At 39.8% G+C, this 16852-nt stretch overlaps 1 protein-coding gene across 1 annotated transcript in view; it reads right to left on the minus strand.

Moving 5' to 3' along the window:
- The window catches only part of PRTG (protogenin), a 74052-nt gene that overhangs the window by 21133 nt on the left and 36067 nt on the right, over positions 1-16852 (minus strand). Inside the window, 3 exon segments of the mRNA XM_054642355.2 lie at positions 14012-14200; positions 15078-15383; positions 16355-16519. Of these exon segments, the coding sequence (XP_054498330.2) occupies positions 14012-14200; positions 15078-15383; positions 16355-16519 (660 nt within the window).

The raw sequence follows: 16852 nt of genomic DNA on the forward strand, positions 1-16852 counted from the left end.
CTATCACACATATGCACTGACTGCCTGACATCCAGCATCACCTTACAAACAACACATTTGCACACAATGACAAAGGCAATCTGTTCACAGTGCCCAAACTTCCCCCTGGAGCTATGATATAAATTTCCTTTCAGAACCAACATTTTCTGCTGGTCTGTCATGGACTCCCCGTGCCATTTTGACCCTTTTGTGCAGCAAAATGAAAACACTATCTATCATTACTTGCACCACAGTGACTTTGTAGGAGGTGCACGGTTTCATTGCAAAAACATCTGTGGTCTGGTGACTCAGATCTCAGACTTTAAGGTCTGTGCTGTTGCAAGCATGACTGCAAGATGCAAACGTTTCAGGCAGGGAAACTAAAAATCAGCCTGGCTCTTTCCTCCTTCAGAGGGTAACAAGGAACTGCACTAAAACACTTGTTAGGTGTCAAACAAGTCCATCATGACAGGAAAACAAACAAGATACATGCAAGGGGAAACCAGTACTGTATTTTTCTAAAGGCAAATTTTGGCTGCATGGGCTCTATCCAGCTGCATCTACAATTAGGGCCCAGCCTTCAGCAGGATGTTCTGTTTTTGCAGGTGTCACAGGCCCTGTTCTGCTCACACAGGGCTCCCTCCCACTGCAGGACACCAGGCAGCCAAGGGGCACTGCAGGACAGACAGACACCCACCTGCACTGTGTCCATGGGCCTGGGGCATGCACAGTTGTGTGGGCACTGAACTATTATCATACAGACTGTCTGCCCATGTAAATAGACCAGCTTCTTAGGGAAGCTCAAAATTTGGCACTCATTGGTTGAATATAGGAGAAAGGGGGCAAACTAACCTAGACAGCTGACAAATTTCATAGTGAAATTGCTAAACTGGTCCACTTGTCATGAGCTGCCAGCTAGACTGATACATTTACTGATAATATTACAACTCTCATACTGAATTTGCTGAAGTTAAGTCCAGATGCATTAAAAAAACCCTCCAACTACAAAAGGGGTGGCATTGAGCTTTCTCTATTACCCTACTTTTAATATAAATTATTCATTGAAAATCCATCATATAATGCTAAATATTTTCCAATTACACCTTAGTAAAGCAGGAAGCAGGGAAGACAGCTAACAGTACTTGTAAAGAGTTCATCTCAAATGCCTTAGCTCAGCAGGTAGTTCCACCTGAAGTGTGATGGCCTGAGGACACAAGGCTCTGTTTCCTCAGCTGTGAAATGCATTGCAGGATCTCTGCCATACATGAACAAGTCTGTTACTTTTCCCTCCCTATCTTCTTAGAGGCCTCATTCCCTTCAGTGTCTCTGACTGGTTGCATATCTTTGACATTTAGGAAGGGTATTCATTTTAACTACATTTAGATTATGCTGAACCACCTCCCTAATGGTTTGGCACAGCAGTGTTATTTTTACCCTTTACATTTTCCTGCAGCACATCCCAAACTTCTAAAATATGCCCTAAAGAAAATTTCCAGTTGTAATGACAATAGAAATATCCAGGACCCTATTACATCCTTGGCTCTAATACTCACCACTGCTACATCCAATGGCACACTGGCAGAAGCTATTCATAAATGAGTTTTGTGCTATCAATTTGCACTGAAACATTTATTAAAAGAACACAGTAAGTGACAGCTTGTCACCAGGCAATGAAGCCTGATATAATACATACTTACACTCATTTTTGAGTGCTTTCAGTATGCTGAAAATACCCATCTAGAAGGCCAGGACAACCTGCTTCTCTGTAAAAATTATAATAACTTTTCATCTCCACACTGATTTTCCCCAAAACAGTATTTCAATGGCATCTTGTGTTCATCTCTTTCCAGGCCAAGACTCTGCTTTCTAAGATAATTTATCAGGAGGATTACACACTCTGTATTAGTGGCAGCAGCTGTGCAAGTTAATGATGTTGTTGCCTTTAGTTAAATAGATGTTAATGGTTTATTTGAAGACTATTTAATTAAGACCAAGTTTCTGAAACACCAACTCTTGAAAGCACCACAGACAAATCTTGCAGGTGGTGTAAAAGAGGTCAACATGTGCAAGCTGAATTTGGACCTAATACTCTCAGGTGCTCAAATGCTTTACTCAGTGAACTGTGGCCTGAGTACCCTTCTAAGATGCTTAATGTCCACACAAAGAAGCATCTAAACAAGAAGAGTAGCCTGAAAGATTTCAGGCTTCCTCAAACTTTTGAAAATCTTTTGCTCTTCTGGCGGACAACACAGTATCTACTACTTATTTTACACTTTGTGGTATTTCATAAAGACAAAAGTGTGTCTTTCCCCACATGGAAATGGACTACAACATTACATGTTTTTAATATAGATAGTATTTACTACAGGTAAAAAAACTACTGTACTTTAAAGGATGCTCAAAATAACAATAACAACTTGGAAAATAAAGTATACCTCTGCAGAAACTGCAGCAGAATTTTAATTACTGTGCCCTTTTCTTCTAGAAAGTTTCTTATATCTGTAAAGTATTTTCCATAATTATATACATGGGACTTTGTTCTGATTTAAATTTTTCCTTCAACATGTTCAACTTTTCTTTTTAATGCACAAAATTGGTTTTTGTAGGAAGCAATGCTACTGTTGTCCAGATGTTTGACCACAGACAAGTTACAATGTAAATCTTCTGCCTTACCTACTGTATTATTTAATAGCTTTGTGAAGAACAAGCATTTAATACCTGTCAAATATTGTATTAACAAACTGAAAGGTACAGAGCAAATGAGTAGGATACAATTAATAATGAAAGTTACTTTTGTTAACTTTTCTAATGCATTCAAGATTTAAATTCAACCTATATCAATATCTTGATTGAAAAAAAGGAGAAGAAAATTATCTTGATGTAATCCCTCTGCATATGAAGTTTATACAACACTTAGGAAGTGGAAAGCAGTCTGACTGATTGATTGCTGAAGTAAAATAAACACACAGCTACTTAACTCTTAGCTAGCTATCTCCCTCTGTACAACTGAAAGGCTTTCCCATCATCAGCTCAGCTTTACAAATGCTCTGTTGAGCCTGCAGCTTGATGAGCATTTTAAAGCAGCATTAGCTGTGCTGCTGCTGAAAGAAGCCAGCCTGCTCCCCTCACCCTTCAGCACTCCCTGCTGCCTTCCTCTGCCACTTCCCACCCATCCTGTGCCCCAACACAAATGTCACAAGTGTGCAAGCACAGAGAGCAGCGGCACAAATTCACACAGTACACAAGAAATGTGGGGTGTTTTCTTCCAAAAGTGCCACCTTTTGCTACTTTATGGTGCTCTGAGCTGCACTTGGATGAATTCTGGGAGCTGAACAACATCCCAAGGCAGCAGAGGGAGCCCTGGCAGCTGCTCAGGACTCAGCACAGCCACCAAGAGTCTGCTTTGCTTTATCCAGCCTGGTGAAACTGTGACACTCAAACCTACCAAAATCCTCCACCGATCCCAGAGCTATGAGTTTATTAACAAAAGACACTTCCCTCAAGGGGGAGCTGTTATCTAATAGACTGAATGCAAAGCTGGAAAGCTGGAGACTCACAGCTCAGTACAGACTGCAGGGATATCATTGTCACACTCAGCTTAAACCAGCAGTACCTGAGCAGTCCATGAAGAGGACTCTTCTCTTCCTTGTGTTCCAGGTACCCCATGTGCACCATGGGACACTCACTCACCTGTGAAACTCGTGGGAATGCTGACAAACTGCTGAAGAGCACAGCAGAGTTCTCAGCACAGACAGATGAACATGTGTTATCAGCAAAGTGGAAATAAGAATAACTGCCTAAGGGGGCTGCTGCAGGCAGAGCTGCCCTGCACAGGGACACAGGAGACAGCACAGGCTCTCAGGTCCCACTGGCAGGCTCCAGCAAGGGGGAAGATGACCCTTGGGAGGCAGATCTTCCATCAGGGAGGCTCAAGGAAAGAGGGAGGTGTAGGCACTGCTGGGTCAGCTGGAGAGCCCTGCTCTCGTGCCTGCACCCTGAATCACACTGAGCAGCTCACTTTGCTGTCCTGCAACTGGACTGTGCTTGGTGCTTTCCTTCAGATATTTGATTGGCCTGGAAGCAAGATCTGGCTGTCAGTTGTGAAGGAGAAGGATGAAGATCCCTGCCTATCTGACAGTGATATCAAACACAGCCCTGCCTACTCTGCCTGGATAGCACACAGACTTTATACATCCCAGCTACCTCTGAGAAAAGTCTTCCAGCACAAACAACTGGTAGGGAGTGCCACAGATGGAGATTTCTAAAGCAAGTGATTGTCACCAAGGCAACAAGGGCTGATGGGAAACTATGAGAGATTAAATAAAGACAGGTGAGAAGCTGTAAGAAGGCAGCCAATACATGAAGAGAGAAAAAAGGCCAAATTAGGCCATTAGAAATTATCATGGAAATAACAGTGAATACAATGTACTAACCCAGTGAGAGGTACGCTTGTGATGGAGAAGGCTGGGCTAGACTAAGACAAAGAGGATCAAAGATATTCTATTTTTCTCCCAACAGTGTCTATATACACATGCAGATATAGACACACACACACTGAGCTGGGCAGCAGGCTGTGAGCACAGCCCTCCCTGCACCTTGAATATACAAGGGAGAAAGTTGGTAAATGGACTAAAGGCAAAGCAGTGCAACATCTACCCATCTGTCTCTCTCTTCTCTCACATACACCATCCTACCCATCACCCCAAACCATCTCCATTAAAAAAATCCACATTTTCAAGGTGTATTTGCATACAGGATTCTGTATAGTCCTCCTTTGTCTGAGTATACAAAAGTGTCACTTGTAAAAAAACCCTCAGCATGTTCAACTGGATACCACCAGAAGCAGAAAATTCAAGTCTTCCACAGATCTACCAAAGAGGATCAGAATGATTTCCCTGTCCTGGTTTCTACAGGTACATGCAGCAACAAGTGGTTTTGTTCTGAATGAAAATCAGCTTGAACAGGGGTACAATATTTGGCTATGATAAAGGTAAAAAAAGCACTGTGAAAGTGAGTATAAATGTTGAAATAACACTTTTTATGCAAATCTAAAAATTCTAACCTTTTTTCCTAGATTGGAAACAAAAAACAAAACACCCCCCCAAAAAAAACCCACAAAAAAAACCCTACAAAAAAACCCAAAACAAACAAAAAAAAAAACCAAACAAGCAAACAAAAAAAAAAAAAAAACCAAAAAAACCCCCCCACCAACCAACCAAAAACAACCCCACCAAAAAAACCAAAAACAAAGAAATAAAAAAAAAAAAAACTTAAAATCCCAGGTTTGGAAGAGATATTTTACAGCAAGAGGGGCTTCTTCCAACACAAGATTGGTTTTTTCCCTGCTTCCTGCATCCCCCCCTTCATTTGCCACAGAAGTGTGACTGCAGGAAGCCTGAAAAAAGCAAACATGCACTTTTTCACAATTGCATCTTTTCCCAAAATTGAAAAAATGCTTCTGTTAGCAATAATGCCTTCATGGCAAATATATAACCAAGGTGTTACTGAAGACAGGGAAGCTACCAGAAGACATTCTAGCTCAGCTTTAGAAATGTGTTTACTTATCACTAACACAGAAATCACAAAGATCCCCCATTCTTACCTTTCCCACCCAACTACAACTAGTAACATGACCCCAAAAAAAAGTTAATGAAAAAAAGTTTCAGGATGAATTAAATTAACATTTGGATCACATTTGGATTGTTGTTTAACAACGGAAGAAAATAATAAATAAAAAAGGAAAAAAAATTAAGAAATGTAACTAGCCCTGTACAGCAAATGTTTTCTTCTGTCCACTCTGAAGTCTCTTTCATGTGCTAATGGTGGCATTTTTTTAAACTCTTCCCCTTTGACTTACTCAGACCTTTAAGGACCTCACACATCTAATGGTTCCTCACATTCACCAAGAACAATCAAGAGAGGCCTGGGGGTTGACATGCAGTATGATTAATGGACAATGTTGATTTAATTTCCTATAACAGGAGTTTTCTCTAAGCTTTCTCCAAGGAGCAGTTTCTTTGCAATCCAGGACTTAAGTATTTTACTAATGAAGTCCAATAAATAGCAAATTAAATAATGCTGTCTCCCAGAGACAAATCCTCTCATTCCAGGAAAAAAAAGGAGGGGTAAAAAACCACCCACCATATTTAAAGGTCTGTTTAAATCGAAAAAGGATTGTACAGCAGGAATGTACACAGCAGTTCAGATTTCTGGGGTTCTTTTGTTTGGTTTATTTTGTTGTTTTATTTAAGAAATTTTATCACTTATCTGGCCATTCCTGCCATCATTATCTGCTTGCTCATTTTTAGCTTTAAATGGGGCTTATACATTTAACTTAATTTCCAGTTTCAAGAAATTAAGTCCTTATTTAGTGGCCACTTTTACTTTACAGCTATCAAAACATACTTATTATATACTCATTGTAATACTTTAAAACATTTTGGTGGTTCTTAATTTAAAGTTATTTACTACCTTCTTATTGTAAGGAGCGATCAATATGTCCTTTCATGAAGCAAATTTTAACCTTCAGCTCCAGCAAATGAACAATGCAACACTATTTGCATGCATCCTCACTGTTACTCAATCAACATGACACAATCTCCCAGCTGAATTCCCACACAGGTTTAGCTCTAAACGGTGGAATTCCTACCCCAGGACCACAGAGCAGCAGAGAGCATTTCCTGCAAGATTCTAATCGCTTTCCCACCGTGGAAAAGTTTACCTTTAAATACCCCGAGGACAACACATTTTGCTTCACTACAGGCTGGCAAGTTTTTTTGTCAGAGTGCAAAAAATCCTCTCCTCCTACTTTAAAGCACCCTTGATTCCAGTTCTTTGAGTTGTGACACAATTAATCTGATCCCCTGAGAAAAACGTGTCCAACTCAGTTATGGGGATGGTTGATAAAGAGGCAAAAGTCTCAAAAATAGGCAAAAGCCCTCCATGCTGCTGGAGTGGGCCCATGGAACACAGCTGCTCCTGTTGCCTTAGCAAAGCCCTTATCTTTACATTATTACCTTGAACATTGCTACAAGGCATTGTCCCAAACAGTGACACTTCCCCATCCTGACAGCTCACAGGATCTCTCTAGAGCAGGGCTTAACTTGTCTTAGCACTCTTGATTTTGATTTTTTAAGTACAGCACACTCAATGTTTATTCTGCACTGAGGATCTACTCCCTTGCCATGTCCTTCCCCTTCAAAGAGCCACTAGCTTGGGAAGTTGAAAGTCAAGGCATGTTTAAATGAGGATATCATCGCTATTTTCCCAGATAACTGAGTTCAAACTGGACCAGAGCATGTTCCAGAAGGTTACATAAGAATATGTTAGACATAAAACTCCTTCCAAAACACAACTACCTGTTCATGAAAGATCTTAACTAAGAGAGAAAGAATGAACCTTTCTGACCCAAGATTAAGTGCTTATCATGCTGACAAATTAATACATTTCCACAAGTTTTAGAGCCATTCCATGACTCTGTAGTTAAGTAAAAGAAAGCCCAGGGATTCCTCTTCATAAGGGTCTGTCATACATAACATTTTAATCAACACCAAAACAAGTTATGCAGCTAATGCAGATGTTACAAATGTCAGTATTCCAGTGCCTACTGCAGTTGATTACTGACTAAATTGGTAACCTAGAGAGGCTTAATGATGTAATTTAAAATTGGCAAAGACATTAAAAATTAATTAAAGCTTTCCACTAGAAATGAACTGTATGAGGATAATGTTTACTTTCAAAAAACTAAAAAACATGGCCAGAAGTAACTGTCATGTGGTTTACAAAAACATATAAATCCAATTTCTTTAATAGAGGTAAATTTAAATTCTGACAGAAAACATAGAGGACACAGCAATCTTTTTAAGAACAAAAATTAAAGTGAAAAGATGCAATAATGATACAAATCTGCAACATTGCACAATGCAAAACAAATAATGGCAGAACTGCACAGGAAGGAAGGCATTACAGTTTTTTACAGATGTGGCACTTGAACTGCACAGAAGGTATGCAGCATTAGCAGCTGACAGTTAACTGGCTACTCCCCAGCAAATCTGCTCAGAACAAGCTGATATTTATCTGGGATTCCCACTCAGTGCTTAAATAAAGCTTTGCCCAAGACACAGTTGATACAATGGAAGCCAGGCTGACAAGCTCCAACAAAGGGCCACAGACTCCAACACCAGCTTCAGTTTTGTATTCAGTAAGAATTCAATTTACAACCCTGATGAATCAATTTTTCACCTGAGCAGAGCAGTGTAGTGTTTTCCCTCCATAAGGAGGGCATGAAGCCAGTGGGTGAGTCTGGAACCGGTGTCTGCCCACCCTGTGTCAGTGTGTTTGCACTGTGCAGCCTCCTGCTACTGCCCCAGTACAACCCAGCTGCACAGAGAACAACAATACACGAGCACAAATGCCACACAGGACAGAGATCTGATGCCTTCCCTGCCTCTGCCACTCAGCCTGGTCTTCCACAAGCATGGATGGTGAATCTGAGCCTAAAGGGAGCTCTCTGCTACAAACAGCCCTGGAGAAATTACTAGCACTGCCATACACTGGAAACAAAACACGATGCAGCAGTTTGTAAATCACAACAAAACACAAAACCCAGTTTGATCTCTGTGTGCATTTACAGCCTGTAAAATGCAGTATGGTTCTTATATAAAAGAGGTAAAAGCTTATCAAAGAAGCATTTGCTTTGATATCTTACAGGTAAAAAAGTCACAGGGTAATAAAGCTCCCTCCATTCTCTCTTCTAATCTATAATCTAACTTTCAAAACCTGAAAGGAAAAAAGAACAGGAAAAAATGATATGCAGATATGCCACGTCTGCATTTGGAAGACGACTCATTTAGAGTGGTGACAGGTCTGCCTTTCATGACTGGAGCAAGGAATGTGTGTCTCTTGTTTATTGAGGTGCCACAGAAGCACTCTCATAGCAGGACTAGGCAAGAGCTTGGGCTTGTTAACTGCAAATATACATTATCTGCCATGGCTGGGGAAGAGAAAGGGGTCACAGTTAGCTGATTTTAAACATACCCAGTTTACTTCCAGGGCTTTTGGTTTTATTCCTGTGCAATTTGACCAATTTCTCCTCCCCTCTCAGCAAATCCCTTCTGTTTTAGCTGATAAGTAGTAGTAGCAAGGCTGTTACACACAATCAGGAGAATTGACAGATAAGAGGTTTAGTTTAAGGATGTAATCAGCAGGAGTAAACACTAGACTGACCCAGCTGTAAACAGTGGAAATAAATGATAATATTTGTCCTGGTCACCTACTGAGCTATTACACACTTTCCACTATGTAACAATGTAAATATAATGACCACAGTATATACAGCAGGCAGTGCAATCGTCTGGCTTTCCAAGCAAGAAAACAGCTTTTAGTTGATCTTTTTTAAGAACTAAAGCAATTTCTGATTATTTTTGAACAGAGCTGTCTTTTTGCTCAAGTCAGCATTTCACTAACTGTGGATGTCTGATCTGATGTAAAATACCTCAAGCAGAAAAAAGTACATCTGTAATACTAAACTGTATTTTCTTTAATGCCATTTGAGAACAGTTAACAATGAAAAAAAAGAGTATTTCTCAAGAAAAACCTGTGTTTCTTTCCCATCACTTCATGAAACTGTAGGAATGCCTGGATCCTTGAATTTGTATGGGAATTCTAAACTAAATTTCCACAGTAACTTATAAACAAAAAGCAATATCAGTTCCCATATACACAATTTCCAGTATTCCAGGACTGTCAGATACAAGCATGTGAGACTACATTTTGACACCAACAAAACATGGGATAAAACTGAAATTACAGCCCTAGCTTTCAGAAATGACTGCATTAACACATGAAATGCACTTAGTGTTCCTTCTCAATACTGAAGCATTTGCAAATCTTAAGAAAGATAGCATCAACACTGTCAGAGATGCCATTAAGTTTTTAAAACTTACATTTTCCAGCACATTCATTTGCAATATCGTGCAAATGAAACTGCTGTGTGCTATCTCACCCCCCTATCAGCTGCTTTCTGAAACTTTAAAGCACTTTAACAGGATCATTACAAGAGAAGCTTGTGTGATGTGCAGCAGGCAGCTTAATTGGAGGAATTCTTTGCAGTGACTCTTCTTACACACCCTTATTCAATTTCTATAGACTGTTGAATGACCTTGTCATCTTTGCTGCCCTGGACTAAAGCTTAGCTACAGTCATGGCTGTAACACAATATAAATAGATCCCAGGGAAATTAAACAACTGAAGGCCAAGTCTCTGGGGGAATCCTAAGTGTAGTAGGTAGCTGGCTAATTCTTCAGCAGGAGCTCTCTTTCCAAAGGGGAGTGCCATGCAGGGTCACAAAATGTGCCTTTGTGTCATTCAGACTTTGACAAATTCTTCACTTGGAAATATTGTCCAAGTCAAGGAACACTGGGAAATGCACTTTGCTTTATTTCTCCTCTCTGGAACTGGGAAGAGGCAGAACATAGAAGAGCTTTCAGACAGGGAAGCTTTTCTGATAAAGACCAAACTTTTTGGAGTACATCACACACAAGTCTGACAGAATCTAATTTTTTTCCAAAAGTACTAGATTGGGGCAGGAAAAAATGCCAATAGGTAATGTAAAACCAGAAGGTTCCCCAACAAACTCTTCCACCAGCAAAACTCACTTCAACTTCTGAACACACATCCTGAACCATTACCTGGTACCAGCAGATTTATCAAGCCTCACAATGAAAGACTTTCTGTGAGGGAAAAATTTCTAGACCAGGAGGAAGCAATGGAGGAATTAAAAATAGAGGCAAAAATGCATGGTATGCAGCCAAGGGTCTGCTCCTGTGGCACGTTCAAGTAATAATGGAATTTTACACTGGACTAGGAAATGGCCTGCTATTGAAAAATAAATGCAAAGACCTTTAACACAAACAAATGTCTATGTGAAACTGTGGATATTTATTTTGAGAATAAATGATCAGATCATTTAATTCTATTTACGTGGTGACTATCATGTAAATAATCCAGTTTAAAAACACACAGAAGTAACTGGGCAGACCTACACTGGAGAAGGAGAGGTCACGTCTCAGAACACAAGGTAGGAACCAACAAAAGACTAAAAATATGCAGCATAATATACATATTGCTGCATTCCATGTTTAATCATTGTCATCTATTTCACACTAACATGGCTGATTCTGCTTTATCTATCATAATTAAACTTCCATCAAGAGTCCTCCTGTAGACATTTGCAGTCATTTACAGTAGTTATATCAAAGCCACCCACAACCAAGCAATCAACAGTGCTTGTAATAACAATGCTAATGTTCTCTGGTTAGAGACAACCATGAACTCTCATTTTCTGATGCACTCTAATTGCCACAGGGTAAGTGAAATGTCTTTAATACACATATCTTGCACAACAGGCATTTGTACCAACATCTGCAGAAAGTTCTGTGGACAGATTGATTGACATGCTCTAAATGTCACTAGAAGTCTATCAGCAGTTTATTAACTATGCAAAAGAACAGGGAATGTAGAGCAGCTGTAGGTCATGACAAAGACATGGAGAGAGAGTGTTTGGAAGCCATGTAACTTCAGTGGCAACAGATAATGCATGAGAAACTGATCCTTCTTTGCCACTGGGAAGCACCTAGGACTGGGACCATATTCTTTCAAATTAGAAATAACCCTTCCTTTTGACCATATTATCCAACATATATTACACCAAAAGTCTTAACACACACCTTTCCCCTTCAAGTTTCACACTTGCAGTATTCTAATTCCTGTAGCTCATAATGAAGACATTTATTTTAAAGACTCTGTCAATAAATCAGTGGTTTAGTGTCCTCAGGAGAGGCAAATAGATGACAGAACATCAGTCCTCAAAGCCTCTCTCCAGTTAATGAAAAATCAGTTTACCATAGTCACAAACCCCAGTGTGGTGGCTTGCCTTGTTACACCTCAAATTGTACCAGGTAGGACTACTTCCTAATAACTAATAGTTTAAATTGTTAAATGCATAAATAAATAAATGTACTGGTCCAAAACACTTCGATTATTCACAAGAAATAAAAAGATTAACAAATCACCTTCTTAATGCATGGATGTGGCTACAGTCTTGGTGGATTTATGTACTGCATACAATTCTACCTGCTATAATCACCAGGTGTGCAGCTGCCAGGGGCAGAAGATTGGCTGTATTGTATACTGCTTTCTAAGAAATAATTTGGCATGCACAAGTATTTCAAGCAGACAGTTTGGCAAAGGGCAATCAGACAGGCACTATCACTACGAGAAGTCTCTGTGAGCTTTCCAAGCTACAGTGTAAGTAATCATCTTAGCAGTGGAAAAACCTGACCTAATCAATTTTCCTGAGCAGTCTTTTGTAGCTGTAGTGATGAATGCTTTTTACTGTAAACACTATAAAGGAAAAAAAGAAAAAAAGAAAGAAACCAGGCAAAGAAACTTAGGAAAATTCATATACACTTGAAGTAACTCAATACATCTCATTAAAAAAAAAAAATCCAGCAACTACTCTTCAGTGAAACCGGCCTGCAGCAGCACAAATTATGTGGATGTGAAAAATATAAATTACAGCAATCAGAGTATATGGAATGTATCATGTTTTGGTCACCATATTTAGATACTGAGAATTATGATAAAGAATAAACACTCAACACATCACTGTTGCATCATAACTGAATGGTTAACTTAAGCACATGAATTCTTCCTTCTTGCAATTCAGTCAACTGTGACCATGTGAAAGTTGTAATTTCCAAACTCACTTTTCTTTCATTTTCCCATCTGTCTACATGCTTAATAAAAAGAAAATCCAACAAAATACATTTGATATTATACATTTGAATATCATTCTGTAAAGTAGTATTTTCATCTGAAGCCTATTTGTGTACTGAGAAAATGCATATCATGTAGATCCCATTATTAATAAGTTTGCACATGTTTGAAATTACAGCTTTTTATTGCACAATAAGAAGATGATTTATGCACTTCTGTCTCAGGACACACAGACACCACATCCTTTCTGTGCTCTCAGAGGTGCTCTTTTGTCTCACAGCTCTGTTAAACAGTCGGCCACTGCCAGATGCTCTGGCTAGAAATGGTCACAGATGGTCAGTTGTCCAGTTAACAGAGCAGAATACTCCTCTCAAATCTCCCCTAAAATTGTATCTCAACTGTATGCAGCAGATGAGAATATTTGAGCATGGTCAGGAAGGCATTTGACCTAGTTAAGACTGCAGATCAACTTTGATAACTTAGTCAAGATTAGTTCTCCACAATACCACCAAGTAAACTACCTCAACACATTTCAAACAGCAAGTGACCAGTCCTATATTACTTTTGCTGATTATGTGATAGATTGCTTCTTTTGATGAAAGAAACTCTCAGTTCTGCATGTAAACAAAGTACCTTCTACCCTGGGATGATCCCAACACATCTGTGCTGATACACATTGCAAGAGCTACAGGAGGAAAGGGAGTCAGGTGATCAGTGGAAGGACTCCAGTGGTACTCAGTAAGCTCTGTGCTCAGTCCTGCAAATATTTACCAGTACTCCTTAAAAATATTAACAGGATTATAGCATGCACAAGAGCTACTTGCTTCTATGTTGAACAAGCAGTGCTTGTCATGCAGTACACCTGTGACAAAGGCTATGAGTAAGACAGAAATAGGCTAAAAATAGCAGAGAAAAACAAACACCAAAAATACTAAAAACCTGCATATTAAAGTGAATATTAAAAAGACATGTCATTTACTAGCAGTATTAACTAACTAAGTTCTGTATCTTGTGATAAGTAGTTGGGTGTCCTTCCAGCTTATTCAAGATTTACAAGATCTGGTTAACTAAGTGCTGTGCAACACATATTTTGTGAGAGGATTATTCCCTCAGCAGCCTAACTCAAGACTGCAAAGCTTATTCCTGGGAAAACAGGTGGCCAAACCTAACTCTGCTGCCTTACAGGTGTAGTGATTTAAGCTCTCTAAGGTGTCACTATCTTCCAAAAGAGTTGGGAAGTATTTTGTACACTCACCCAAACCACTGACAGTATATTCCAGGTCACTGGCATCCAGCAGAATGGGTCCATTCTCCTGCTGCCCCTCTTCCTTGTAGTAGAGCTTGTAGCCCTGGACAGCAGCGGGGTCCTCAGCGTCCTGCTGCCACTGCACAGCAATGGTCGTGCAGTTCATGGGCTCCAAACGCAGCTCGGGAGACTTCGGGGCTGAGGTTGGAGAGATACAGACAGAAAATACTCTTGTATCCTAGAAAAAGCTGCTTTTCATGCAAAAATCTGCATGTCCATCAGTCCAAACTTCACTCCAGACTTTGATTCTATCTCGTCTGTGCAGTCATGTAATTATTTCGTCCTTATGATATCTGACTCCCTATAACCTACATCTAACAACTTAATTTAGAATACAACAGAATAGAAACTGCTTTTAATTCTGCATCTTAATAAATAAATAATGTATGAGGTAGTTCTTTTTAAGCAAAAATGAAAACATTCCAAAGATAATTACAAAGTTATTTCCTGTTTTAAAGTGAGCCAAAGCAAATATGATTAACAATACCATCACACTTCATCAAGTGTTAATAATTCACTATAGTAGTCAAAGCTCAATTAAATCCAAAGCAGAAGAATGTGGACTACAGCTAAGGAATAAAGTTAAAAATTCAAATCTGCAGTTTCCAAGCTATTTGTGCAAAGTTGAATGTTCTTCTGCATGACATTACTAAATGATAATAAAATCCAAAGCTCAATTATAACAAATTAGACTTCACGGATCAAGTCAATTTGCATATTCAAAAGATGCATGCAATACAGACACACATGAAACAATTCAGATCTTTTATTAGAACATGACACTGCTAATGCGCAGCGCTCCAGTTTGCAGAAATTTGCAGAATTTCCATTTGCAGAAATGCATTTTACACTGAACAAAATGGCATAGGAAACTCTAGTTGATGTTTGTGAGCTCTCAGATACTTTAGCTTCTAGCCTCGTTTCCTTCTGTTCTATACAATTTGAATTAAGACAATTTAGAAATCCAACAACCCCAAAGCCCTTGCTGTTGAGTGCCCAGCCTGCTGAGCCTTACCTCTGACGCTGGTGGCTTTGGGAGTGCGGTGTGAGGTCCACAAGGACGCCTCTCCCCAGCCCACCCTGGTGGCCGCAGTGATGCGCACCAGGTAGAGGCTGTCGGGCCTCAGCCCCTCCAGCAGGTGCTCATCAGCAGTGCCCGGCAGCTCCAGCACCTGCACCTTGCTCTCGGTGCTCAGCCGGAAGGACACACGGTACAGCACCACCTGGCCCCTCCTGTACTTGGCAGGGATTGGCAGCCAAGAGATGAGAATATCTGTAGGGCTCCTGCTCGTCAAACTGATTTCAGGAGCTCTCAACGGAACTAAAAAGGCAAAGAAAAAGCTTTTGAGCTCAGGGAAAAGCCAGAAAATTCTTGTCTGATACCCCAACCCACAATGAGATACCAGGAATGTAAAACTAAATAATCCAACAAGTTCTGTAGATTCTTGTTTAAGGATAATTTGACACTTCTCACACTTCTCACCTGCTGCATGCAGAACAGCTTAAGCAAACTTTTTTCTGTAAGGCCATCAAACTTTTTTCTGTAAGGCTATTTCTTCTCTTATTGCTGCCAGCAGTAATCAAAGGCAATCAGCACCTGACTGGTGTGACACACTGCCTGCCAAGGTTAGATGCAGCAGCTCCAAACCAGGCCTGGACAACAACCTGCAGTCAAACACTTGGTGCATGTTTTCTTCCACTTACCATGTAATGAGGGTTCTGATAAAGAGACCTGCAGACAACTAGAAATGGCAGTGTTCCATGCTGCCAAAGCTTAACCCTGTCAGAATTTATTAATCAGATCTAATGATCTACACTAAACAGTGTGTTTTTGCCATGATGTTCAGATTAATTAAATCATTGTATAGAAATAGTCAGCGGGGTCTTTTACAATATTCTGATTCTACTAAAAAAGGCACATAGACACAAAAAAACCCAAAACAAAACAACAGGTAATTTTTTTTTTAAATCCTTAAAAAATTTGACAGTAGCCTAAATCCTAGGCTACTGTCAAATTCTCATCATGAAAGAAGTTCTCAAAGATCTAGAATAGTTATTGACATGATTTAATGAAATGTCTTTCAGCACAGAAAGAGACTGTGTTAATACACAGTGCTGCTCTGCCAGAATGTTATTTTATTTTCATTCCTTTTGTGAGCTGCTGTCTTGCACTGTGGTATCCAGAAGTCTCACTGGTACCAATGGAAATTCAAAACCCTCAAGAACTGCTACCACTGGACTGCACAGTTTGACTCAGTGCAGATAAGAACATTCACCAAAATAACTTCTTACCATCTTCAAGGGTGTGCTGAGTGACATGATCTGACATCTGACTGGCTCCCAAAGGCATGTAAGCCACAATATAGAAGGTGTAGTTGCTGGCTGGCTCCAAGTCATCAATGATGTAATGGGTTGTATCATTCCCAATCACCACCTGGTACTCTTCATTATTTAAACCTGGTATAAAACAAGGGATAGACAAACAAAAATTGCTGAAAATCCTCGAACATCACAGTATCTTGGCTTTAAGATCTCATTAAGTTAATTTCATGTTCTTCCCCAGCCTGCCTCTATTTTTAAAACCCTGTTCAGCAAAAGCTCTTTTATGCACAGGAGTAACTGTGTCTTGCTGCAGTATAGGTTGTGGTGTTTCAGGATTTTCCTCAATAAGGGATGCTGAATGCAACTCTAAACCCTATTTAGCATTAGTCACAACAAACTGTGCTCACTGTACAGTAACACAACAGACAAGCTCTAATAGCCTTATCATTCATACCCAGCTTCTAAATC

This window comes from Agelaius phoeniceus, chromosome 13, assembly GCF_051311805.1.
Source record: "Agelaius phoeniceus isolate bAgePho1 chromosome 13, bAgePho1.hap1, whole genome shotgun sequence".
Lineage (NCBI taxonomy): Eukaryota > Metazoa > Chordata > Aves > Passeriformes > Icteridae > Agelaius > Agelaius phoeniceus.